The sequence below is a fragment of the Scyliorhinus torazame genome, chromosome 19, assembly GCF_047496885.1.
Source record: "Scyliorhinus torazame isolate Kashiwa2021f chromosome 19, sScyTor2.1, whole genome shotgun sequence".
Lineage (NCBI taxonomy): Eukaryota > Metazoa > Chordata > Chondrichthyes > Carcharhiniformes > Scyliorhinidae > Scyliorhinus > Scyliorhinus torazame.
In genome coordinates, this window is record NC_092725.1 from 117,729,254 (window position 1) to 117,756,313 (window position 27,060).

The 27,060-nt window shown below is 57.4% G+C and overlaps 1 protein-coding gene across 1 annotated transcript in view; it reads right to left on the minus strand.

Annotated features, from left to right (window-relative positions):
• Positions 1–26,798, minus strand: part of ptprr (protein tyrosine phosphatase receptor type R) — a 371,240-nt gene extending 344,442 nt beyond the window's left edge. The window contains exon 1 of the mRNA XM_072485105.1: positions 26,420–26,798. Within this exon, the coding sequence (XP_072341206.1) occupies positions 26,420–26,477 (58 nt within the window). The 5' untranslated portion in view covers positions 26,478–26,798. The remainder of the gene's footprint in view (positions 1–26,419) is intronic.
• Positions 26,799–27,060: the final 262 nt, after the last annotated feature.

Here is a 27,060-nt window from a genome sequence, read left to right on the forward strand (position 1 = left end):
AGACTGTCTGGGGGGAGCGGTGTGAGACTGTCTGGGGGGAGCGGTGTGAGACTGTCTGGGGGAGCGGTGTGAGACTGAGTGGGGGGATCGGTGTGAGACTGGGGGAGCGGTGTGAGACTGTCTGGGGGGATCGGTGTGAGACTGTCTGGGGGAGCGGTGTGAGACTGACTGGGGGGAGCGGTGTGAGACTCTCTGGGGGGATCGGTGTGAGACTGTCTGGGGGAGCGGTGTGAGACTGACTGGGGGGAGCGATGTGAGACTGACTGGGGGGAGCGGTGTGAGATTGACTGGGGGGAGCGGTGTGAGACTGCCTGGGGGGAGCGGTGTGAGACTGACTGGGGGGATCGGTGTGAGACTGGGGGAGCGGTGTGAGACTGTCTGGGGGGAGCGGTGTCAGACTGACTGGGGGGAGCGGTGTGAGACTGTCTGGGGGGAACGATGTGGGACTGCCTGGGGAGAGCGGTGTGAGACTGAGTGGGGGGAGCGGTGTGAGACTGGGGGGAGCGGTGTGAGAATGTCTGGGGGGAGCGGTGTGACACTGTCTGGGGGGAGCGGTGTGAGACTGTCTCTGGGGAGCGGTGTGAGACTGTCTGGGGGAGCGGTGTGAGACTGTCTGGGGGGAGCAGTGTGAGACTGTCTGGAGGGAGCAGTGTGAGAACGTCTGGGGGAGCGGTGTGAGACTTACTGGGGGGAGCGGTGTGAGACTGTCTGGGGGAGCGGTGTGAGACTGGGGGGGAGCGGTGTGAGACTGTCTGGGGGGTGCGGTGTGAGACTGTCTGGGGGGAGCCGTGTGGGACTGCCTGGGAGAGCGGTGTGAGACTGTCTGGGGGAGCGGTGTGAGACTGTCTGGGGGGATCGGTGTGAGACTGGTGGGAGCGGTGTGAGACTGTCTGGGGAGCGGTGTGAGACTGTCTGGGGTGAGCGGTGTGAGACTGTCTAGGGGGAGCGGTGTGAGACTGACTGGGGGGAGTGCTGTGAGACTGTCTGGGGGGATGCAGTGTGAGACTGGTGGGAGCGGTGTGAGACTGTCTGGGGAAGCGGTGTGAGACTGGGGGGATCGGTGTGAGACTGACTGGGGGAGCGGTGTGAGACTGGGGGGAGTGGTGTGAGACTGTCTGGGGGGTGCGGTGTGAGACTGTCTGGGTGGAACCGTGTGGGACTGCCTGGGGGGAGCGGTTTGAGACTGTCTGGGGGGATCGGTGTGAGACTGGGGGGAGCGGTGTGAGACTGTCTGGGGAGCGGTGTGAGACTGTCTGGGGGGAGCGGTGTGAGACTGTCTAGGGTGATCAGTGTGAGACTGTCTGGGGGAGCGGTGTGAGACTGACTGGGGGGATCGGTGTGAGACTGAGTTGGTGAGGGGTGTGAGACTTTCTGGGGGGAGCGGTGTGAGACTGTCTGGGGGGAGCGGTGTGAGACTGTCTGGGGGAGCGGTGTGAGACTGACTGGGGGGAGCGGTGTGAGATTGTCTGGGGGAGCGGTGTGAGACTGTCTGGGGAGAGCGGTGTGAGACTGCCTGGGGGGAGCGGTGTGAGACTGCCTGGGGGAGCAGTGTGAGACTGGGGCGAGCGGTGTGAGACTGACTGGGGGGATCGGTGTGAGACTGACTGGGGGGAGCGGTGTGAGACTGGGGGGAGCGGTGTGAGACTGTCTGGTGGGAGCGGTTTGAGACTGTCTGGGGGGAGCAGTGTGAGACTGTCTGGGGGGAGCAGTGTGAGACTGTCTGGAGGGAGCAGTGTGAGAACGTCTGGGGGAGCGGTGTGAGACTTACTGGGGGGAGCGGTGTGAGACTGTCTGGGGGAGCGGTGTGAGACTGACTGGGGGGAGCGGTGTGAGACTGGGGGGGAGCGGTGTGAGACTGTCTGGGGGGTGCGGTGTGAGACTGTCTGGGGGGAGCCGTGTGGGACTGCCTGGGAGAGCGGTGTGAGACTGTCTGGGGGGATCGGTGTGAGACTGGTGGGAGCGGTGTGAGACTGTCTGGGGAGCGGTGTGAGACTGTCTGGGGTGAGCGGTGTGAGACTGTCTAGTGGGAGCGGTGTGAGACTGACTGGGGGGAGTGGTGTGAGACTGTCTGGGGGGGTGCAGTGTGAGACTGGTGGGAGCGGTGTGAGACTGTCTGGGGAAGCGGTGTGAGACTGATGGGGGGATCGGTGTGCGACTGACTGGGGGGAGCGGTGTGAGACTGTCTGGGGGGTGCGGTGTGAGACTGTCTGGGGGGAACCGTGTGGGACTGCCTGGGGGGAGCGGTGTGAGACTGTCTGGGGGGATCGGTGTGAGACTGGGGGGAGCGGTGTGAGACTGTCTGGGGAGCGGTGTGAGACTGTCTGGGGGGAGCGGTGTGAGACTGTCTAGGGGGATCAGTGTGAGACTGTCTGGGGGAGCGGTGTGAGACTGACTGGGGGGATCGGTGTGAGACTGAGTGGGTGAGGGGTGTGAGACTTTCTAGGGGGAGCGGTGTGAGACTGTCTGGGGGAGCGGTGTGAGACTGTCTGGGGGAGCGGTGTGAGACTGTCTGGGGGGAGCGGTGTGAGACTGACTGGGGGAGCGGTGTGAGATTGTCTGGGGGAGCGGTGTGAGACTGTCTGGGGAGAGCGGTGTGAGACTGCCTGCGGGGAGCGGTGTGAGACTGCCTGGGGGAGCAGTGTGAGACTGGGGCGAGCGGTGTGAGACTGACTGGGGGGTTTCGGTGTGAGACTGACTGGGGGGAGCGGTGTGAGACTGGGGGGAGCGGTGTGAGACTGTCTGGTGGGAGCGGTTTGAGACTGTCTGGGGGGAGCAGTGTGAGACTGTCTGGGGGAAGCGGTGTGAGACTGCCTGGGGGAGCAGTGTGAGACTGGGGCGAGCGGTGTGAGACTGTCTGGTGGGAGTGGTGTTAGACTGTCTGGGGGGAGCGGTGTGAGACTGTCTGGGGGGAGCGGTGTGAGACTGTCTGGGGGAGCGGTGTGAGACTGAGTGGGGATGGGTGTGAGACTTTATGGGGGGAGCGGTGTGAGACTGTCTGGGGGGAGCGGTGTGAGACTGTCTGGGGGGAGCGGTGTGAGACTGTCTGGGGGAGCGGTGTGAGACTGAGTGGGGATGGGTGTGAGACTTTCTGGGGGGAGTGGTGTGAGACTGTCTGGGGAGAGCAGTGTGAGACTGTCTGGGGGTAGCGATGTGAGACTGACTGGGGGGAACGGTGTGAGACTGGGGGGAGCGGTGTGAGACTGTCTGGGGGGAGCGGTGTGAGATTGTCTAGGGGGATCAGTGTGAGACTGTCTGGGGGAGCGATGTGAGACTGAGTGGGGATGGGTGTGAGACTTTCTGGGGGGAGTGGTGTGAGACTGTCTGGGGAGAGCAGTGTGAGACTGCCTGGGGGGAGCAGTGTGAGACTGGGGGGAGCGGTGTGAGACTGTCTGGGGAGCGGTGTCAGACTGTCTGGAGGGGGCGGTGTGAGACTGTCTGGTGAGCGGTGTGAGACTGTCTGAGGGGAGCGGTGTGAGACTGGGGGGAGCGGTGTGAGACTGTCTGGGGGGAGCGGTGTGAGACTGTCTGGGGGGAGCGGTGTGAGATTGTCTCTGGGGAGCGGTGTGAGACTGTCTGGGGGAGCGGTTTGAGACTGTCTGGGGGGAGCGGTGTGAGATTGTCTCTGGGGAGCGGTGTGAGACTGTCTGGGGGAGCGGTGTGAGACTGCCTGGGGGGAGCGGTGTGAGACTGCCTGGGGGGAGCGGTGTGAGACTGTCTGGGGGGAGCGGTGTGAGATTGTCTCTGGGGAGCGGTGTGAGACTGTCTGGGGGAGCGGTTTGAGACTGTCTGGGGGAGCAGTGTGAGACTGTCTGGAGGGAGAAGTGTGAGACAGTCTGGGGGAGCGGTGTGAGACTGACTGGGGGAGCGGTGTGAGACTGGGGGGAGCAGTGTGAGACAGTCTGGGGGGAACCATGTGGGACTGCCTGCGGGGAGCTGTGTGAGACTGTCTGGGGGGATCGGTGTGAGACTGGTGGGAGCGGTGTGAGACTGTATGGGGGGAGCGGTGTGAGACTAGGGGGTGCAGTGTGAGACTGACTGGGGGAGCAGTGTTAGACTGTCTGGGGGGAGCGGTGTGAGACTGTCTGGGGGTGCGGTGTGACACTGTCTGGGGGAGCGGTGTGAGACTAGGGGGGAGCGGTGTGAGACTGTCTGGGGATGCGGTGTGAGACTGTTTGGGGGGAACCGTGTGGGAGTGCCTGGGGGGAGCGGTGTGAGACTGGCTGGGGGTATCGGTGTGAGACTGGGGGGAGCGGTGTGAGACTGTCTGGGGAGCGGTGTGAGACTGTCTAGGGGGAGCGGTGTGAGACTGTCTAGGGGGATCAGTGTGAGACTGTCTGGGGGAGCGGTGTGAGACTGACTGGGGGGATCGGTGTGAGACTGAGTGGGGGAGGCGTGTGAGACTTTCTGGGGGGAGCGGTGTGAGACTGTCTGGGGGGAGCGGTGTGAGACTGTCTGGGGAGAGCAGTGTAAGACTGCCTGGGGGGAGCAGTGTGAGACTGACTGGGGGGGAGCGGTGTGAGACTGCCTGGGGGAGCGGTGTGAGACTGGGGGGAGCAGTGTGAGACTGCCTGGGGGAGCGGTGTGAGACTGGGGGGAGCAGTGTGAGACTGTCTGGGGAGCGGTGTGAGACTGTCTGGAGGGGGCGGTGTGAGACTGTCTGGTGAGCGGTGTGAGTCTGTCTGAGGGGAGCGGTGCGAGACTGGGAGGAGCAGTGTGAGACTGTCTGGGGGGAACCGTGTGGGACTGTCTGGGTTGATCGGTGTGAGACTGGGGGGAGCGGTGTGAGACTGACTGGGGGGAGCAGTGTGAGACTGACTGGGGGAAGCGGTGTGAGACTGTCTGGGGGGATCGGTGTGAGACTGCCTGGGGGGAACGATGTGGGACTGGGGGGAGCGGTGTGAGACTGACTGGGGGGAGCGGTGTGAGACTGGGGGGAGCGGTGTGAGACTGACTGGGGGGAGCAGTGTGAGACTGTCTGGGTTGATCGGTGTGAGACTGGGGGGAGCGGTGTGAGACTGACTGGGGGGAGCAGTGTGAGACTGACTGGGGGGAGCGGTGTGAGACTGTCTGGGGGAGCGGTGTGAGACTGAGTGGGGATGGGTGTGAGACTTTCTGGGGGGAGTGGTGTGAGACTGTCTGGGGAGAGCAGTGTGAGACTGTCTGGGGGTAGCGATGTGAGACTGACTGGGGGGAACGGTGTGAGACTGGGGGGAGCGGTGTGAGACTGTCTGGGGGAGCGGTGTGAGATTGTCTAGGGGGATCAGTGTGAGACTGTCTGGGGGAGCGATGTGAGACTGAGTGGGGATGGGTGTGAGACTTTCTGGGGGGAGTGGTGTGAGACTGTCTGGGGAGAGCAGTGTGAGACTGCCTGGGGGGAGCAGTGTGAGACTGGGGGGAGCGGTGTGAGACTGTCTGGGGAGCGGTGTCAGACTGTCTGGAGGGGGCGGTGTGAGACTGTCTGGTGAGCGGTGTGAGACTGTCTGAGGGGAGCGGTGTGAGACTGGGGGGAGCGGTGTGAGACTGTCTGGGGGGAGCGGTGTGAGACTGTCTGGGGGGAGCAGTGTGAGATTGTCTCTGGGGAGCGGTGTGAGACTGTCTGGGGGAGCGGTTTGAGACTGTCTGGGGGGAGCGGTGTGAGATTGTCTCTGGGGAGCGGTGTGAGACTGTCTGGGGGAGCGGTGTGAGACTGCCTGGGGGGAGCGGTGTGAGACTGCCTGGGGGGAGCGGTGTGAGACTGTCTGGGGGGAGCGGTGTGAGATTGTCTCTGGGGAGCGGTGTGAGACTGTCTGGGGGAGCGGTTTGAGACTGTCTGGGGGAGCAGTGTGAGACTGTCTGGAGGGAGAAGTGTGAGACAGTCTGGGGGAGCGGTGTGAGACTGACTGGGGGAGCGGTGTGAGACTGGGGGGAGCAGTGTGAGACAGTCTGGGGGGAACCGTGTGGGACTGCCTGGGGGGAGCTGTGTGAGACTGTCTGGGGGGATCGGTGTGAGACTGGTGGGAGCGGTGTGAGACTGTATGGGGGGAGCGGTGTGAGACTAGGGGGTGCAGTGTGAGACTGACTGGGGGAGCAGTGTTAGACTGTCTGGGGGGAGCGGTGTGAGACTGTCTGGGGGTGCGGTGTGAGACTGTCTGGGGGAGCGGTGTGAGACTAGGGGGGAGCGGTGTGAGACTGTCTGGGGGTGCGGTGTGAGACTGTTTGGGGGGAACCGTGTGGGAGTGCCTGGGGGGAGCGGTGTGAGACTGGCTGGGGGTATCGGTGTGAGACTGGGGGGAGCGGTGTGAGACTGTCTGGGGAGCGGTGTGAGACTGTCTAGGGGGAGCGGTGTGAGACTGTCTAGGGGGATCAGTGTGAGACTGTCTGGGGGAGCGGTGTGAGACTGACTGGGGGGATCGGTGTGAGACTGAGTGGGGGAGGGGTGTGAGACTTTCTGGGGGGAGCGGTGTGAGACTGTCTGGGGGGAGCGGTGTGAGACTGTCTGGGGAGAGCAGTGTAAGTCTGCCTGGGGGGAGCAGTGTGAGACTGACTGGGGGGGAGCGGTGTGAGACTGCCTGGGGGAGCGGTGTGAGACTGGGGGGAGCAGTGTGAGACTGCCTGGGGGAGCGGTGTGAGACTGGGGGGAGCAGTGTGAGACTGTCTGGGGAGCGGTGTGAGACTGTCTGGAGGGGGCGGTGTGAGACTGTCTGGTGAGCGGTGTGAGTCTGTCTGAGGGGAGCGGTGCGAGACTGGGAAGAGCAGTGTGAGACTGTCTGGGGGGAACCGTGTGGGACTGTCTGGGTTGATCGGTGTGAGACTGGGGGGAGCGGTGTGAGACTGACTGGGGGGAGCAGTGTGAGACTGACTGGGGGAAGCGGTGTGAGACTGTCTGGGGGGATCGGTGTGAGACTGCCTGGGGGGAACGATGTGGGACTGGGGGGAGCGGTGTGAGACTGACTGGGGGGAGCGGTGTGAGACTGGGGGGAGCGGTGTGAGACTGACTGGGGGGAGCAGTGTGAGACTGTCTGGGTTGATCGGTGTGAGACTGGGGGGAGCGGTGTGAGACTGACTGGGGGGAGCAGTGTGAGACTGACTGGGGGGAGCGGTGTGAGACTGACTGGGGGGAGCGGTGTGAGACTGACTGGGGGGAGCGGTGTGAGACTGTCTGGGGGGAGCGGTGTGAGACTGGGGGGAGCGGTGTGAGACTGAGTGGGAGGAGCGGTGTGAGACTGACTGGGGGGAACGATGTGGGACTGCCTGGGGGGAGCGGTGTGAGACTGACTGGGGGGAGCGGTGTGAGACTGTCTGGGGGGAACGATGCGGGACTGCCTGGGGGGATCGGTGTGAGACTGATTGGGGGGAGCGGTGTGAGACTGGGGGGAGCGGTGTGAGAATGTCTGGGGGGATCGGTGTGAGACTGTCTGGGGGGAACCGTGTGGGACTGCCTGGGGGGAGCAGTGTGAGAACGTCTGGGGGAGCGGTGTGAGACTGTCTGGGGGGAGCAGTGTGAGACTGTCTGGAGGGAGCTGTGTGAGAACGTCTGGGGGAGCGGTGCGAGACTGACTGGGGGAGCGGTGTGAGACTGTCTGGAGGGAGCAGTGTGAGAACGTCTGGGGGAGCGGTGTGAGACTGTCTGGGGGGAGCGCTGTGAGACTGGGGGGTGCAGTGTGAGACTGACTGGGGGGAGCGGTGTGTGACTGTCTGGGGGAGCGGTGTGAGACTGTCTGGGGGGTGCGGTGTGAGACTGTCTGGGGGGAACGATGTGGGACTGCCTGGGGGGAGCGGTGTGAGACTGATTGGGGGGAACGATGTGAGACTGGGGGGAGCGGTGTGAGACTGAGTGGGGGGAGCGGTGTGAGACTGGGGGGAGCGGTGTGAGACTGTCTGGGGGGAGCGCTGTGAGACTGGGGGTTGCAGTGTGAGACTGACTGGGGGGAGCGGTATGAGACTGTCTGGGGGAGCGGTGTGAGACTGTCTGGGGGAGCGGTGTGAGACTGACTGGGGGGAGCGGTGTGAGACTGGGGGGGAGCGGTGTGAGACTGTCTGGGGGGAGCGGTGTGACACTGTCTGAGGGAGCAGTGTGAGACTGTCTGGAGGGAGCAGTGTGAGAACGTCTGGGGGAGCGGTGTGAGACTGACTGGGGGGAGCGGTGTGAGACTGGTGGGAGCGGTGTGAGACTGTCTGGGGGGAGCGCTGTGAGACTGGGGGTTGCAGTGTGAGACTGACTGGGGGGAGCGGTATGAGACTGTCTGGGGGAACGGTGTGAGACTGTCTGGGGGAGCGGTGTGAGACTGACTGGGGGGAGCGGTGTGAGACTGGGGGGGAGCGGTGTGAGACTGTCTGGGGGGTGCGGTGTGAGACTGTCTGGGGGGAGCCGTGTGGGACTGCCTGGGAGAGCGGTGTGAGACTGTCTGGGGGAGCGGTGCGAGACTGTCTGGGGGGATCGGTGTGAGACTGGTGGGAGCGGTGTGAGACTGTCTAGGGAGCGGTGTGAGACTGTCTGGGGTGAGCGGTGTGAGACTGTCTAGGGGGAGCGGTGTGAGACTGACTGGGGGGAGTGGTGTGAGACTGTCTGGGGGGGCGCAGTGTGAGACTGGTGGGAGCGGTGTGAGACTGTCTGGGGAAGCGGTGTGAGACTGACTGGGGGGATCGGTGTGAGACTGACTGGGGGGAGCGGTGTGAGACTGGGGGGAGCGGTGTGAGACTGTCTGGGGGGTGCGGTGTGAGATTGTCTGGGGGGAACCGTGTGGGACTGCCTGGGGGGAGCGGTGTGAGACTGTCTGGGGGGATCGGTGTGAGACTGGGGGGAGCGGTGTGAGACTGTCTGGGGAGCGGTGTGAGACTGTCTGGGGGGAGCGGTGTGAGACTGTCTAGGGGGATCAGTGTGAGACTGTCTGGGGGAGCGGTGTGAGACTGTCTGGGGGAAGCGGTTTGAGACTGTCTCGGGAGTGCAGTGTGAGACTGTCTGGGGCTAGCGATGTGAGACTGACTGGGGGGAGCGGTGTGAGACTGTCTGGGGGGAGCGGTGTGAGATTGTCTGGGGGGAGCGGTGTGAGATTGTCTAGGGGGATCAGTGTGAGACTGTCTGGGGGGAGCGGTGTGAGATTGTCTAGGGGGATCAGTGTGAGACTGTCTGGGGGAGCGATGTGAGACTGAGTGGGGATGGGTGTGAGACTTTCTGGGGGGAGTGGTGTGAGACTGTCTGGGGAGAGCAGTGTGAGACTGCCTGGGGGGAGCAGTGTGAGACTGGGGGGAGCGGTGTGAGACTGTCTGGGGAGCGGTGTCAGACTGTCTGGAGGGGGCGGTGTGAGACTGTCTGGTGAGCGGTGTGAGACTGTCTGAGGGGAGCGGTGTGAGACTGGGGGGAGCGGTGTGAGACTGTCTGGGGGGATCGGTGTGAGACTGACTGGGGGGAGCGGTGTGAGACTGACTGGGGGGAGCAGTGTTAGACTGTCTGGGGGGAGCGGTGTGAGACTGTCTGGGGGAGCGGTGTGAGACTGACTGGGGGAGCGGTGTGAGACTGGGGGGAGCGGTGTGAGACTGTCTGGGGGGTGCAGTGTGAGACTGTCTGGGGGGAGCGGTGTGAGACTGTCTAGGGGGAGCGGTGTGAGACTGTCTGGGGGGAGCGGTGTGAGACTGTCTGGGGGAGCGGTTTGAGACTGTGTGGGGGAGCAGTGTGAGACTGTCTGGAGGGAGAAGTGTGAGACAGTCTGGGGGAGCGGTGTGAGACTGACTGGGGGGAGCGGTGTGAGACTGGGGGGAGCGGTGTGGGACAGTCTGGGGGGAACCGTGTGGGACTGCCTGGGGGGAGCGGTGTGAGACTGTCTGGGGGGAGCGGTGTGAGACTGGTGGGAGTGTTGTGAGACTGTCTGGGGGGAGCGGTGTGAGACTAGGGGGTGCAGTGTGAGACTGACTGGGGGGAGCAGTGTTGGACTGTCTGGGGGGAGCGGTGTGAGACTGTCTGGGGGAGCGGTGTGAGACTGACTGGGGGAGCGGTGTGAGACTGTCTGGGGGGTGCGGTGTGAGACTGTCTGGGGGGAGCGGCGTGAGACTGTCTAGGGGGATCGGTGTGAGACTGTCTGGGGAGAGCAGTGTGAGACTGACTGGGGGGAGCTCTGTGAGACTGTCTGGGGGAGCGGTGTGAGACTGGGGGGAGCGGTGTGAGAATGTATGGGGGAGCGGTGTGAGACTGGGGGGAGCGGTGTGAGACTGTCTGGGGGAGCAGTGTTAGACTGACTGGGGGGATCGGTGTGAGACTGACTGGGGGGATCGGTGTGAGACTGACTGGGGGGATCGGTGTGAGACTGACTGGGGGGATCGGTGTGAGACTGACTGGGGGGATTGGTGTGAGACTGACTGGGGGTAGCAGTGTGAGACTGTTGCGGGGGAGCGGTGTGAGCCTGTCTGGTGGGAGTGGTGTTAGACTGTCTGGGGGGAGCGGTGTGAGACTGTCTGGGGGGAGCGGTGTGAGACTGGGGGGAGCGGTGTGAGACTGTCTGGGGGAGCAGTGTGAGACTGGGGCGAGCGGTGTGAGACTGACTGGGGGGATCGGTGTGAGACTGACTGGGGGTAGCAGTGTGAGACTGTTGCGTGGGAGCGGTGTGAGCCTGTCTGGTGGGAGTGGTGTTAGACTGTCTGGGGGGAGCGGTGTGAGACTGTCTGGGGGGAGCGGTGTGAGTCTGTCTGGGGGAGCGATGTGAGACTGAGTGGGGATGGGTGTGAGACTTTCTGGGGGGAGTGGTGTGAGACTGTCTGGGGGAGCGATGTGAGACTGAGTGGGGATGGGTGTGAGACTGTCTCGGGAGAGCAGTGTGAGACTGCCTGGGGGGAGCAGTGTGAGACTGGGGGGAGCGGTGTGAGACTGTCTGGGGAGCGGTGTGAGACTGTCTGGAGGGGGCGGTGTGAGACTGTCTGGTGAGCGGTGTGAGACTATCTGGGGGAGCGGTGTGAGACTGCCTGGTGGAGCGGTGTGAGACTGTCTGGGGGGAGCGGTGTGAGACTGTCTCTGGGGGAGCGGTTTGAGACTGTCTGGGGGGAGAAGTGTGAGACTGTCTGGAGGAAGCAGTGTGAGACAGTCTGGGGGAGCGGTGTGAGACTGACTGGGGGGAGCGATGTGAGACTGGGGGGAGCGGTGTGAGACTGGTGGGAGCGGTGTGAGACTGTCTGGGGGGAGCGGTGTGAGACTAGGGGGTGCAGTGTGAGACTGACTGGGGGAGCAGTGTTAGACTGTCTGGGGGGAGCGGTGTGAGACTGTCTGGGGGAGCGGTGTGAGACTGTCTGGGGGGATCGGTGTGAGACTGACTGGGGGGATCGGTGTGAGACTGACTGGGGGAGCGGTGTGAGACTGGGGGGAGCGGTGTGAGACTGTCTGGGGGGAATCGTGTGGGACTGCCTGGGAGAGCGGTGTGAGACTGCCTGGGGGAGCGGTGTGAGACTGTCTGGGGGGATCGGTGTGAGACTGGTGGGAGCGGTGTGAGACTGTCTGGGGGAGTGGTGTGAGACTGTCTGGGGGGAGCGGTGTGAGACTGTCTGGGGGAGCAGTGTGAGACTGTCTGGGGGGAGCGGTGTGAGACTGACTGAGGGAGCGGTGTCAGACTGTCTGGGGGGAGCGGTGTGAGACTGGCTGGGGGGAGCGGTGTGTGACTGTCTGGGGGGAGCAGTGTGAGACTGACTGGGGGAGCGGTGTGAGACTGTCTGGGGGAGCGGTGTGAGACTGGCTAGGGGGAGCGGTGTGCGACTGTCTGGGGGAGCAGTGTGAGACTGTCTGGGGGGAGCGGTGTGAGACTGACTGGAGGTAGCAGTGTGAGACTGTCTGGGGGGAGCGGTGTGAGACTGACTGGGGGAGCGGTGTGAGACTGTCTGGGGGGAGCGGTGTGAGACTGGCTGGGAAGAGCGGTGTGAGACTGTCTAGGGGAGCAGTGTGAGACTGCCTGGGGGAGCGGTGTGAGACTGTCTGGGGGAGCGTTGTGAGACTGCCTGGGGGAGCGGTATGAGACTGTCTGGGGGGAGCGGTATGAGACTGTCTGGGGGAGCAGTGGGAGACTGTCTGGGGGAGCGGTGTGCGACTCTGGGGGAGCAGTGTGCGACTGTCTGGGGGAGCGGTGTGACACTGCCTGGGGGAGCGGTGTGAGACTGTCTGGGGGGAGCGTTGTGAGACTGCCTGGGGGAGCGGTATGAGACTGTCTGGGGGGAGCGGTATGAGACTGTCTGGGGAGCAGTGGGAGACTGTCTGGGGGAGCGGTGTAAGACTCTGGGGGAGCAGTGTGAGACTGTCTGGGGGAGCGGTGTGACACTGTCTGGGGGAGCGGTGTGAGACTGTCTGGGGGGAGCGGTGTGAGACTGTCTGTGGGAGCGGTGTGAGACTCTGGGGGAGCAGTGTGAGACTGTCTGGGGGGAGCGGTGTGAGACTGTCTGGGGGGAGCGGTATTAGACTGTCTGGGGGAGCAGTGTGAGACTGTCTGGGGGAGCGGTGTGAGACTGACTGGAGGTAGCAGTGTGAGACTGTCTGGGAGGAGCATTGTGAGACTGTCGGGGGGAGCAGTGTGAGACTGTCTGGGAGTGGTGAGAGACTGTCTGGGGGGAGCGGTGTGAGACTGTCTGGGGGGAGCGGTGTGAAACTGTCTGGGGGGAGCGGTGTGAGACTGTCTGGGTGTAGCGGTGTGAGACTGTCTGGGTGTAGCGGTGTGAGACTGACTCGGGGAAGCGGTGTGAGATTGGGGGGAGCGGTGTGGGACTGCCTGGGGGGAGCGGTGTGAGACTGTCTGGGGGGAGGGGTGTGAGACTGTCTGGGGGAGCGGTGTGAGACTGTCTGGGGGGAGCGGTGTGAGACTGTCTGGAGGGAGCAGTTTGAGACTGTCTGGGGGAGCGGTGTGAGACTGACTGGGGGGAGCGGTGCCAGACTGTCTGGGGGAGCGGTGTGAGATTATCTGGGGGAGCGGTGTGAGACTGTCTGGGGAGAGCGGTGTGAGACTGCCTGGGGGTAGCTGTGTGAGACTGTCTGGGGGGAGCGGTGTGAGACTGTCTGGGGGTAGCGGTGTGAGACTGCCTGGGGAGCAGTGTGAGACTGGGGGGAGCGGTGTGAGACTGTCTGGAGGGGGCGGTGTGAGACTGTCTGGTGAGCGGTGTGAGACTGCCTGAGGGGAGCGGTGTGAGACTGGGGGGTGCGGTGTGAGACTGTCTGGGGGGATCGGTGTGAGACTGACTGGGGGGAGCGGTGTGAGACTGCCTGGGGGAGCGGTGTGAGACTGAGTGGGGGGTGCGGTGTGAGACTGTCTGGGGGGAGCGGTGTGAGACTGTCTCGGGGGAGCGGTGTGAGACTGTCTCTGGGGAGCGGTGTGAGACTGTCTGGGGGAGCGGTGGGAGACTGTCTGAGGGGAGCAGTGTGAGACTGTCTGGAGGGAGCAGTGTGAGACAGTCTGGGGGAGCTGTGTGTGACTGACTGAGGGGAGCGGTGTGAGACTGGGGGGAGCGGTGTGAGACGGTCTGGCGGGAGCGGTGTGAGACTGGGGGGAACCGTGTGGGACTGCCTGGGGGAAGCGGTGTGAGACTGTCTGGGGGGATCGGTGTGAGACTGGTGGGAGCGGTGTGAGACTGTCTGGGGGGAGCGGTGTGAGACTGGGGGCTGCAGTGTGAGACTGACTGGGGGGAGCAGTGTTAGACTGTCTGGGGGGAGCAGTGTGAGACTGTCTGGGGGAGCGGTGTGAGACTGACTGGGGGGATCAGTGTGAGACTGGTGGGAGCGGTGTGAGACTGTCTGGGGAGCGGTGTGAGACTGACTGGGGTGAGCAGTGTGAGACTGGGGGGAGCGGTGTGAGACTGTCTGGGCAGCGGTGTGAGACTGACTGGGGGAGCAGTGTGAGACTGGGGGGAGCGATGTGAGACTGTCTGGGGAGCGGTGTGAGACTGTCTGGGGAAGCGGTGTGAGACTGACTGGTGGGATCGGTGTGAGACTGACTGGGGGAGCGGTGTGAGACTGAGGGAGCGGTGTGAGTCTGTCTGGGTGGAGCGGTGTGAGACTGTCTGGGGGGAGCGGTGTGAGACTGTCTGGGTGGAGCGGTGTGAGACTGTCTGGGAGGAGCGGTGTGAGAGTGTCTGGGGGAGCGGTGTGAGATTGTCTGGGTGGAGCGGTGTGAGACTCTCTGGGGGAGCGGTGTGAGATTGTCTGGGTGGAGCGGTGTGAGACTGTCTGGGGGGAGCGGTGTGAGACTGTCTGGAGGGAGCAGTGTGAGACTGTCTGGGGGAGCGGTGTGAGACTGACTGGGGGGAGCGGTGTGAGACTGTCTGGGGGGAGCGGTGTGAGATTGTCTGGGGGAGCGGTGTGAGACTGTCTGGGGAGAGCGGTGTGAGACTGCCTGGGTGGAGCAGTGTGAGACTGTGTGGGGGGAGCGGTGTGAGACTGTCTGGGGGAGCGGTGTGAGACTGACTGGGGTTAGCGGTGTGAGACTGGGGCAGCGGTGTGAGACTGGGGGGAGCGGTGTGAGACAGTCTGGGGTAGTAGTGTCAAACTGACTGGGGGTAGCAGTGTGAGACTGGCTGGGGGGAGCGGTGTGAGACTGTCTGGGGGGAGCGGTGTGAGACTGACCTGGGGTAGCAGTGTGAGACTGTCTGGGGGGAGCGGTGTGAGACTGGGGGGAACGTTGTGAGACAGTCTGGGGTAGCGGTGTGAGACTGACTGGGGGAGCGGTGTGAGACTGTCTGGGGGGAGTGGTGTGAGACTGTCTGGGAGGAGCGGTGTGAGACTGTCTGGGGGAGTGGTGTGAGACTGTCTGGGGGGAGCGGTGTGAGACTGTCTGGGGGGAGCGGTGGGCAACTGTCTGGGGGAGCAGTGTGAGACTGTCTGGGGGGAGCGGTGTGAGACTGTCTGGGGGAGTGGTGTGAGAATATCTGGGAGGAGCGGTGTGAGACTGTCTGGGGGGAGCGGTGTGAGACTGTCTGGGGGGAGAGGTGGGCAACTGACTGGGGGAGCAGTGTGAGACTGTCTGGGGGAGCGGTGTGAGACTGTCTGGGGGAGTGGTGTGAGACTGTCTGGGAGGAGCGGTGTGAGACTGTCTGGGGGGAGCGGTGTGAGACTGTCTGGGGGAGCGGTGGGCAACTGACTAGGGGAGCAGTGTGAGAGTGTCTGGGGGGAGCGGTGTGGGACTGTGTGGGGGGAGCGGTGTGAGACTCTCTGGGGGGAGCCGTGTGAGACTGTCTGGGGGGAGCAGTGTGAGACTGACTGGGGGAGCGGTGTGAGACTGTCTGGCTGTAGCGTTTGTGAGACTGACTGGGGGAGCGGTGTGAGATCGGGGGGAGCGGTGTGAGACTGCCTGGGGGGAGCGGTGTGAAACTGTCTGGGGGGAGCCGTGTGTGACTGACTGGGGGAGCGGTGTGAGACTGTCTGGGCGGAGCGGTGTGAGACTGTCTGGGGCGTGTGGTGTGAGACTGTCTGGGGGGAGCGGTGTGAGACTGTCTGGGGGAGCAGTGTGCAACTGACTGGGGGAGTGGTGTGAGACTGTCTGGGGGGAGCGGTGTGAGACTCTCTGGGGGGAGCGGTGTGAGACTGTCTGGGGGAGCAGTGGGAGACTGTCTGGGGGGAGCGGTGTGAGACTGTCTGGGGGGAGCGGTGTGAGACTGTCTGGGGGAGCAGTGTGCAACTGACTGGGGGAGTGGTGTGAGACTGTCTGGGGGGAGCGGTGTGAGACTCTCTGGGGGGAGCGGTGTGAGACTGTCTGGGGGAGCAGTGTGCAACTGACTGGGGGAGCGGTGTGAGACTGTCTGGGGGGAGCGGTGTGAGACTCTCTGGGGGGAGCGGTGTGAGACTGTCTGGGGGAGCAGTGTGCAACTGACTGGGGGAGCGGTGTGAGACTGTCTGGGGGAGCAGTGTAAGACTGTGCGGAGCGGTGTCAGACTGTCTGGGGGGAGCGGTGTGAGACTGGCTGGGGTGAGCGGTGTGAGACTGTCTGGGGGAGCGGTGTGAGACTCTGGGGGAGCAGTGTGAGACTGTCTGGGGGAGCGGTGTGACACTGTCTGGGGGGAGAGGTGTGAGACTGTCTGGGGGGAGCGGTTTGAGACTGTCTGGGGGGAACGGTGTGAGACTGTCTGGGGGGAGCGGTGTGAGACTGACTGCGAGGAGCGGTGTGAGACTGTCTGGGGGAGCGGTGTGAGACTCTCTGGGGGGAGCGGTGTGAGACTGTCTGGGGGGAGCGGTGTGAGACTGACTGGGGAGGAGCGGTGTGAGACTGTCTGGGGTGAGCGGTGTGAGACTGCCTGGGGGGAGCAGTGTGAGACTGTCTGGGGGGAGCAGTGTGAGACTGTCTGGGGGAGCGGTGTGAGATTGGGGGGAGCGGTGTGGGACTGCCTGGGGGGAGCGGTGTGAGACTGTCTGGGGGGAGCGGTGTGAGACTGACTGGGGGAGCAGTGTGAAACTGTCTGGGCGGAGCGGTGTGAGACTGTCTGGGGGGAGCGGTGTGAGACTGTCTGGGGGGAGCGGTGTGAGACTGTCTGGGGGTGCAGTCGGTGACTGTCTGGGGTGAGCGGTGTGAGGCTGTCTGGGGGAGCAGTGTGAGACTGTCTGGGGGAAGCAGTGTGAGACTGTCTGGAGGGAGCTGTGTGAGACTGTCTGGGAGGAGCATTGTGAGACTGTCTGGGGGGAGCAGTGTGAGACTGGGGGGAGCGGTGTCAGGCTGTCTGGAGGGAGCAGTGTGAGACTGTCTGGGAGTGGTGTGAGACTGTCTGGGGGGAGCGGTGTGAGACTGTTTGGGGAGAGCGGTGTGAGACTGTCTGGGGGGAGCGGTGTGAGACTGTCTGGGTGTAGCGGTGTGAGACTGACTCGGGGGAGCGGTGTGAGATTGGGGGGAGCGGTGTGGGACTGCCTGGGGGGTGCGGTGTGAGACTGTCTGGGGGGAGCGGTGTGAGACTGACCGGGGGAGCGGTGTGAAACTGTCTGGGCGGAGCGGTGTGAGACTGTCTGGGGGGAGCGTTGTGAGACTGTATTGGGGAGCGGTGTGACACTGGCTGGGGGAGCGGTGTGCGACTGTCTGGGGGGAGCGGTGTGAGACTGTCTGGGGGGAGCGGTGTGAGACTGTCTGGGGGTGCAGTGGGTGACTGTCTGGGGTGAGCGGTGTGAGGCTGTCTGGGGGAGCAGTGGGAGACTGTCTGGGGGAAGTAGTGTGAGACTGTCTGGAGGGAGCGGTGTGAGACTGTCTGGGGGGAGTGGTCTGAGACTGTCTGGGGGGAGCGGTGTGAGACTGTCTGGGGTGAGCAGTGTGAGACTGTCTGGGGGAGCGGTGTAACACTGTCTGGGGGAGAGGTGTGAGACTGTCTAGGGGGAGCCGTTTGAGACTGTCTGAGGAGAGCGGTGTGAGACTGACTGGGGGGAGCGGTGTGAGACTGTCTGGGGGGAGCGGTGTGAGACTGTCTGGGGGGAGCGGTGTGAGACTGACTGGGGGAGCCGTGTGAGGCTGTCTGGGGGAGCGGTGTTAGATTGTCTGGAGCTGCGGGGTGAGACTGCCTGGGTGGAGCGGTGTGAGACTGTCTCGGGGGAGCGGTGTGAGACTGTCTCGGGGGAGCGGTGTGAGACTGTCTGTGGGGAGCGGTGTGAGACTGTCTGGGGGGAGCAGTGTGAGACTGTCTGGGGGAGCGGTGTGAGACTGTCTGGGGGGAGCGGTGTGAGACTGTCTGGGGGCAGCAGTGTGAGATTGTCTGGGGGGAGCGGTGTGAGACTGTCTGGGCGGAGCCGTGTGAGACTGTCTGGGGGAGCGGTGTGAGACTGTCTGGGGGAGCGGTGTGAGACTGTCTGGTGGAGCGGTGTGAGACTGTCTGGGGGAGCGGTGTAAGACTGTCATCCTGGCAGTGACACCCAGGTGGCACAGCCAAGGTGCCAGACTGGTGGTGCCAAAGTGCCCAGGAGCCAGTAGGAGTGCCAGTGAGAGCCGCCATGCCCAGAGCCTGACCAGAGCCTGGGAAACTGACCGAGGTGCCGTCTTGCCTGCTCTACGTTTGTGTGGACCCGTGTTGCACATCGACTTGGCAAGGTCTTCCAGATGAGGCCGTTAGTTCCCGGACCCTGGGAGAATTAGGCTCAGACATGGCTCCTTTAAATATGTTAATCTGGATCTCGCACCGCGAGGGCGTGATCCAGATTGCGACATCTCGCGAGATCTCGTTAGATGTCGTGAGGTGTTCCGAGTGTTGCAAATCTTGCAAGAGGCCTTTCGGGAGATTTAACGGCCTTGTCCCTTCACCCCGTCTGGCATGACAAGGCCATTTGATTGTGCCCAGAATATTAACTGGGAACAGAGAGTTTTTGTATACCGTGGATTGGCCTCTGAGAGCTATTGTTTGTAATTCCGCCTTCATGTGGGAATTCCAGGACACTTCATGTGTCTTAGTTTTTAGGAAGTGCCTTCAGCTGCTCCAATTCAAGTTGAGAGTTTGCAAGCATGAGGGGCAGCTCGAGTCACTATGGAGCATCAGAGAATTTCCTAGATCATACTTTCAGGGAGTGGGATGTCATGATAGTAGGTGCTGGGCCATCTGGAAGTAGGAAGAGGCAGGTAGTTCAGGACTCTTCAGGCTGTGGGCCACTCTCAAACAGGGACTCAGTGTGAGAGATTGGTGGGAGCGATAACGTCCTGAAGAGGAGCAGCTCCAGAACATGATACTAATCAAGGGACTATACAGGAGGGGACAGCAAAGTGTAGAAATGCAGTTGTTGTAAGAGATTCTCTAGTCAAGGGACAGACAGGCAATTCTGTAACCACCATTGCTTGTCCCACACGGTGTGGTGCCAGGGTACAGGTCGGCACAGAGATGATGCAGCTAACCATTGTGCTACCGTGCCGCCCTGGGTTCTGTCCAGTTAGATTACAAAATTGTCTTAAGGACAGAAAGTAGTGACTCGTGGCAGATGGTTGTTTTTCAGAATGGGGGGGGGGGATGGTAGACAGTGGAGTTCAATGGAGCGCTAGGACCGCTGTCATTTTTGCTAAATATAAATGACTTGAAGCTTAAAATATGAAGTAAAACTTCAACGATTGCTGATATCCCAAGTTTGGAGGAGTGGCAACAGTGAGAATGATACAAATTGACTGAAATAGAACATAGGTAGATGAGCAGAATGGAATTTAATGCAGAGAAGTGTGAGGTGATATGTTTTGGAAAAAGCGATGGGGAGAGGCAGTTTAGACTTAATTGCACAGTTCTAAAGAGTGTGTAGGAACAGAGAGACCTGGGAGTGCATCAATCTTTGAAGTTGGCAGAGCCTATTGAGAGTGTGGTTAGCAAAGCCTATGGGATCCTGGGAATTGAGCACAAAAGAAGGGAAGTTAGTTTGATATAAGTCTCTGGTTAAGCTCCAACTAGAATTATGCATCTAACTCTGGTCACCACACCTTAGGAAAGATGTCAAGGTCCTTGAGAGGGTACAGAGGAAATTTACCAGAATGGTTCCAAGGAATGGGGGGGGGCGGGGGCGGGCAGCGAGTGCGATGTTAGTTACAAGATTTTGTTGAAAAGGCTGGTGTTATTCTCGTTGGAACAAAGGAGACTGAGTGAAGATTTGTTTGATTTGTACAAGATTATGACAAGATTACATAAGGTGGACAAGGAAAAACATTTCCCATTAGCTGATTGTATAAGGTCTAGGCAGAGATTTAAGATTTTGGGCAAGAGATGAGGAAAGAGCATGAGGAAGAAATTATATATCCAACGAGGGATATGACCTGGACCTTACTCTTGCAGCATGCCTTTAAGAGATAGCAGCATGACATCACTAAAATGGAAGTATGTCATGAGATCTAGTCATAGTTTCATGTTAGCCAATGAGCAGGACACAGATCTGCTGCTAAAGTCTTCAAGTTTTCTATCAATGTATATCTGTTCTTATGTACCTAGTCCTTATGAGCGATTGGTCATTATAACATCAAAACTCTCACTGCACATAAGGGTATTAGAAGCCAAAACAATCGATGATTTCAGAAGGAAATTGGATAACCACTTGAAGGAAAGAAACTTACAGGGTTACAGAGATTGAGTGTCGGAATGGAACTGACTGATGCACGCCACAGGAGCCAACATGGATTCAATGGGCTGAATGGCCTTCTTCTGTGCCATAAAATGATTCCAAGAATTTTACATGAAGAAGTGATTCCACGCTTCCCTCCTGAATGACCTACGTCAGACATTGAGGTTCTTTATTTTTGCCTCTGTAAAGGATTCAATTCTAGGATCAAACCATAGATGAATCAACTGTATTTAAAGCTGTTGTTGTTTACACATGTTAACAATTTCACACATAAATTATTTAGTTACCAGGTGCAACCCAGGTCCCCATGGGGAGAGATAGACAAGAGTATTTCACTCTTCAAAAATATCAAATAATAGAAAAACAAAGTACAGCTGGAGGAATGCCAGCCACACATACTGCTCTTTTTTCCATGTACCTGTCAAGAGATCTGTTGGGAATGTATGTATCCTGATTATCATCCAGTTAACATTTATTTTGCCATCATGGCACAGTAATTGGTTCTGGTGCTCACAGTTTTAAACTCAAAAGACTGGGTAATTGGCCTTGCACTAAAATCAGCACAATCTGGACTGGGCACTTGTCACACAAAGAAAGTGAAGACCCAAGACCTGCTGAAAAGTGAGCCTGGGTCTCATTTACTCTTTACGAATTCATTTCAGGATGTGGTCATCGCCGGCCAGGCCAGCATTTGTTGCCCATCCCTAGTTTTCCCTTCAGAAGGTGGTGGTGAACTGCCTTCTTGAACTGCTGCAGTCCCTGAGATGTAGGTACATCCTCAGTGCTGTTGGGGAGGGAGTTCCAGGATTATGACTCAGTGACAGTGAAGGAACGGCAACATATTTCCAAGTCGGCGGTGGTGAGTGACTTGGAAGGGAACCTCCAGATGGTGGGGTTCCAGGTGTCTGCTGCTCTTGTCCTTCTAGATGGTAGTGGTTGTGGGTTTGGAAGGTGCTGCCTTAGTGAGTTCCTGGTACACACGGTCAGTGGTGGAGGGAGTAAATATTTGTGGAAGGAGTAGCAATCAAGCGGGTTGCTTTGTCCTGAATGGTGTTGAACTTCTTGAGTGTTGTTGGAGCTGCACTCATCCAGGCAAGTGGAGAGTATTCCATTACACTCCTGACTTGTTGATGGACAGATGCCAATTGGGCATTGCCATGTAACTCCCTGCTTGGGGCCCAAAAGAAATTCAACTGTAATTAAGTCCTGGTGGTGGTGAGGGTAGGTTGTGGGTGACTGCAGAGGTGATGTGGAGTAAATGGGCAGGGGGGCGCCGACACTCTGGACTGCTAAAGTGGGCTAGATAGCTGGTTTGTGATGCAGAACAAGGCCAGCAGCGTGTTCAATTCCCGTACCAGCTTACCCGAACAGGCGCCGGAATGTAGTGACTAGGGTCCTTTCACAGTGACTTCATACTTGTGACAATGAAAGTTTATTATATATTATATTATTATTATAATTAGAGGAAAATTTCAAGAATTCTGGTCAACCAATTCAAATTTCTTACCGTCCATTTCGCAATGACGAAAGAACCATTTTGCTTTAATCACAGATTCTTGGTTCATGGGTGGGGCAGGGAGAGTAAATAAGGCTTGTTAATCTTTGAATCTTGCTCAATATAGCGTCTTTCACTTTTTGTTCTTTTTAAATTTATTTTTAGTTTAACAATTTCCTTGAATAGATTTCAGAATTAAGTTAATGTAAAAAATATATACTGTACATGAGCACAGTTGAAAAAAAATCAAGTTATTGACATAACCACCTCCATTGCAACTACAGAAAACGGATTATTCTTTTTGCAATCTAAAATTACCTAGTTTTGTTTCAAATTGGAAGCCCTGTTTTTGTGAATGTGTTGCTGTCCATCCATTCATAGATATTAAGCACTGTCAGATCTACTGTTTATGACTATGTTAGCAGATTCACCTATTTTGTAATTCACAACAATTCATCATGGCTTATGCTTCTGGTGGCTGTTACATAAGGACCAAAATTTGTGAAGGATAAATTCTATTAAACAGAGAGCTATCATAAAGCCATCCTGTCATGGCCTGCTCACTGCGGCAATCGGCGCAGGCGGAATGGTAAATATAATGGACAAGCCATACTGACGGAAATTTCTGGCTCCAGGTCCAATTTCAGCCCATTCAAACCTACCCATTCGCACAGAATTAAAATTGGGCCCTATGTTTCATGTTGACCACTTCTTGTCTTCCATCCAGAACAAAGCAACTTGCTTGATTCGCACTCCATCCACCCCCTTCAACATTCATGGCCTCCATCACAGGCACACAGTGGTAGCAGTGTATACCATCTGCAAGATGCACTGCAGCTAACACACCAAAGCCCCTTCGACAGCACCTTCCAAACCCTCAACCTTCATGACCTAGAAGGACAAGAGCATAGGTACACCACCACCTAGGTTTTCCTCCAAGCCACTCCTAACACTGGAAATACATCGCCATTTCTTCACTGTCGCTGGATCAAAGTCCTGGCTCTCTTTCTCTAACAGCACTGCTGATGTACCTACACCACAGATTGCAGCAATCCATGAAGGAAGCTCATCACCAGCCTGGCAAGGGAAATGGGGATGGGCAATAAATGCTGGCCTAGCCAGTGATGCCCGCATCCAATGAAAGACTTTTAAAAAAAAATCCTTCACCCAAATTAAAAAATGATTTATATCTACAGCGAGAACAAAAACAGACCCAGCACTGGCATATATCCTGGCTCTGTAGCCTACAATAATACTTTCCAGAATTACATTTTGCACTACACTTCAACATGACTATTAATTTACATCTATCTTTGCAGTAACACAGAAATTAATTTTAAAAATGCATGATAATGCAGAGAATATGAACTTCAGATGAACCGATAAGCTAATGTAATTAAAATATCCATTTAAACATTGCTTGGGAGGAAACAATCATTTTTATTAGAGGAATTGTGTTCTACGTCCACTGTCCTGTGCTTACATATCAAATATTTATTTGAATATGCAAAAGACAGATTGCTTATTAATGCTGAATACCCAGATGACTAACATGTGAAAGAAATACATTTGTACTGCTGGAATTCAGACATGTAGGCCGATGTAATATTATGCATTGTATAATCACTTCATTTAAGATTCTAAATATGTATTTTGTGATACCATCTAATTAAGCCTGGATCAATAGCAAGCAAAATTCTACGGCTTAGGGCAAAGGTATATCACATCTAAAATTCTTCAGAATTAAGAGTCAAGTTTCTGCAATGTATGCACTGCAATTGCAGTGCATACATTGCAGAAACTTGACTCTTAATTCTGAAGAATTTTAGATGTGTTTCCTTTTAAATCCCATCTTGGAGCTAAGATAACATCCCAATATCTTGAGAAGGTATTTGATGAAGCTCTATTTTGAGTGACCATCTCCCGGGTGGGTTTTCATGATGACAGCTGTTTACTGTGGAAAAGCTGTGAGAGGCAATTCACATGTTGTTGTGAAATGAATTAAAGGAGCTTCTAACCATTAAAGAAACATTGTGAAGGATGTGGGTTAAATTATATTAATTCCATTACGCACAAGTGTTATAAACAAAATCCTCATAGAAATGTAGTGCTTAATTTATTCTACTTCAAGGCTTTAGTAATCCACTCAGTCATTGCTCCTGGCATATTATATATTCCTCAGTCACAGAAAGACTTTGATGTTCCCTTGTTCTTTATTGAGTACCTGTCATTATTGTCTGAATTTCAGGTTGCATAGCTGAACGAGAGAAGTACCAAATGGCTTCAACTGGTAGCACTCTCATCTGTGATTGAGCAGCTCATTGGCTTAAGATCACCTTCACTCTTGACATATAATGTTGGCTCTGTTTCCACTGAGACATCTGCATTGTCAGAGGCAAAGCTCCTTGAATGAAATATTTAAAAGTAAATTCCCGTGCCTCGTTCAAGTGGACATTATAAATCACAGGGCTTTACTCTAAGAAGAACGAACAGCTTCTCCAGAGTTTTGGTCAAGATTACTGTTAACACATCTGATACCTTAAACCCAACTGACAGTCATTCATCACACTGCAAGTAAAGGAAGTTTGTTGCTGCATTGGACTCCTAACATAAACGACTGCTGGAAGTAATTGTCCAAAGTCATTTACTATGCAAAATATTATTTAAATGCAAAAGATTTGAATAGCCACACTCCAATCAGCTAATCTTGTATTGTATCTTTAAAAAAAACAGAAAAGTTTTTTGAAAAAAAGTAATCCGATCTCAATTTTATCCTATTTACAATGTTACATACAGCCAGTGAAAAGGAATATCTGGTAACATCGAGGCAGCATTTAACTGAAAGTGGTAATAAGATGCCCCAGCTAAATTGAAATCAATGGGAATGGGGTTGGGAATGGGGGAAGGGCGGGGGGGGGGGGGGGGGGGGGGGCGGGGGAGGATTGGATGATACCTGCCACAAAGGAAGATGCTTGTGGTTGTTGGAGTCCAACATCTCAACCAAGGATAATGCTGTAGGAGCTCTTCAGGGTAGTGTCCTACACACAAACATCTTCAATTGCTTCATCAATGACCTTCCCTCCACCACGAGATCAAAAGGGAGGATGTTTATTGATGATTACACAGTGTTCAGTGCAATCCTGACTCCTCAGCTATTACTGTCCATATGTAGCAAAACCTGGACAACATTCATGCTTGGGCTGTTAGGTGGCGAGTAACATTCATGCCACACAACTGCCAGGCAGTGACCATCTCCAACAAGAGAGAATCTAACCATCTCTCCTTGACATTTAGTGGAATTACTATTGCTGGAGCTACCATTGACTGGAACCTGAAACAGACCAGCTATATGAATACTGTGTCTACAAGAACAGGTTTAAGGCTGGGGTTTTTCTAATTCATTCATAGGTTTTGTGCCTTGCTGGTTGGGCCAACATTCATTGCCTATTCTCAACTGCCCTTGAACTGGGTGGTTTGCCAGGGCATTTCAGAGGGCATTTAAGAGTCGACCACATTGCTGTGGGTCTGGAATCACTTGTTGTCCAGACCAGGTAAGGATCACAGATTTCCTTTTCTAAAGGACACTAGTGAACCAGATGGGTTTATTATGACAATCAACAATGGTTTTATGGTCATTGTCAGACTTTCAATTCCAGATTTTTATTGAATTAACTTTCACCAACTGGCATGAGGGTATTTGCAGTTTTTCTCATCTCCTGACTCCTAAAGCCTGTCAACTATCTACAAGATACAAGAGGGTGATGGAGCACCCTCTGGGGCTAAACACCTTTTTGCAGGGGTGGGACGGGGGGGGGGGTGGGACGGGGGGGGGGGGGGGGGTGGAGCTGCGGAAGACGTGCAGCTCCAATAATACACAAGAAGCTTGACACCATCCAAGACAAAGCAGTTTGCTTGTTTGGCCATCTATCACCTTAAACATTCACTCCCTCCACTGCTGGCGCACAGTGATTACAGTGTGTACCATCGGCAAATTGTACTGCCACAACTCACCAAGGTTCCCTTGACAGCACTTTCCAGACCCATGACCTCTACCACCTAGAAGGACAAGGGCAGCAGGGAAACACTACCATCCGCAAGTTTCTTCTCCAAGCCACACACCATCCTGACTTGGAACTATATCCATCACTGTCGCTGGGTCAAATCCTGGAACCCTCTCCCTAACAGCATTTGGGGTGTACCTACACCACATGGACTCCTGCGGTTCAAGGTGGCAGCTCACCGCCATCTTCCCAAGGGCAATTAGAGGTGGGCAACAAATGCTGGCCTAGCCAGGGTCATCCACATCCCATAAAACACGAAGAACTCTCGGATCTGACCCTGCGACGTTCGCTTGACTGCCTCAGACCCAACGCTTGAGGTGAGAGCCAAACTGAGCTGATCCCAGACAGAACATTGCTGCCAGCGTGTGCACAGCGGCACTGCTCTAATGCAATGTGGGCGTCGTTCAGTGAATCTCTTTTTTTGCCACACTGCGCTGACCCTGGTGCTGAAACGGGCCCGAATATCGCGAGGAAGTTGACTCCGGCCAGCTCCATCCTCCACCCCCCCCCCCCCGCCCCACGCGTAGCAAGGTGCAGAGAGCTCTCTGCCAGCCCTTTGAAAGGGGGGGTTGCTCGCCACCACCTTAGCTGGCAGTGCAGTCAGGTTGGTGTTGCTGGGGGATTGATAACGGAAGCGTTTCAATCCTGATCCGCAGCCTCGCTTTACAATCACAGAATTCTCACCCAGAGGAAAACGGGAGCTGCATTTTAACAATATTGACTCCATTTGATATATATATATATATGTGTGGAGGAAATAAACCTTTCTCCCGCACCATTGCTCCCTCTTCCTGGTGGTGAGGCAGCCCCCGGGACGAGTAAAACACCTGCTGAAAACGCACGCATGGCCACTGTGGGTTGAAGAGCCAGTTTTGGAAGGGGACCTACCTGCATTCTGCAGCCGGAGCAGTCCGCACACGACCAGGACACAGAAGCTGCCCCGCATGCTGTCGGCGACACTTGCCCCGTTCAACGCCAGATACCACCAGAGCGGATCCTCCCGCAGCTCCCCCCACCCCACGCCCACCCCTGCAAAAGGGGGTTTAGCCCCAGTGGGTGGAGGGCGCAGGCAGCTTGGACAGCCTTTGCTGAGGAAGTCAGATTCCGCCTCGGTCACATCGCCCTGGTTAAGCCTGTGTCGCACCTACAGCTCGAGATCTAGGCGCAGGCTGGCGTGCAACCGAGATGTGGCACCGTCTACTCCTCCGGCAGGGCTGCCACAGCGGACCACAGCAGCGCATCGAGAGGGGTGGGAGGGGAGCTCAAGTCAGCACTCGGATCTGGGCGAATGGTTGAGGGGAATGGTTGGCAGCTGTACCTCACCTCCTAGCAACTAGACATCACGTGTGTTTAATATTGAACTTTGGGTCTGGTTTATAAATGAGATGGATACGCATGTATTTTTCAGAAGGTCGGCATGTTGACACTGAAACTGCAAGAGCGCACTTTCAGAGCTAGGTTGTTGTCAGTTTCATAGACGGTGCACAGCCAGTCACAGGGCTTTAGGCCAGGCTCAGATCTTTCTTCGG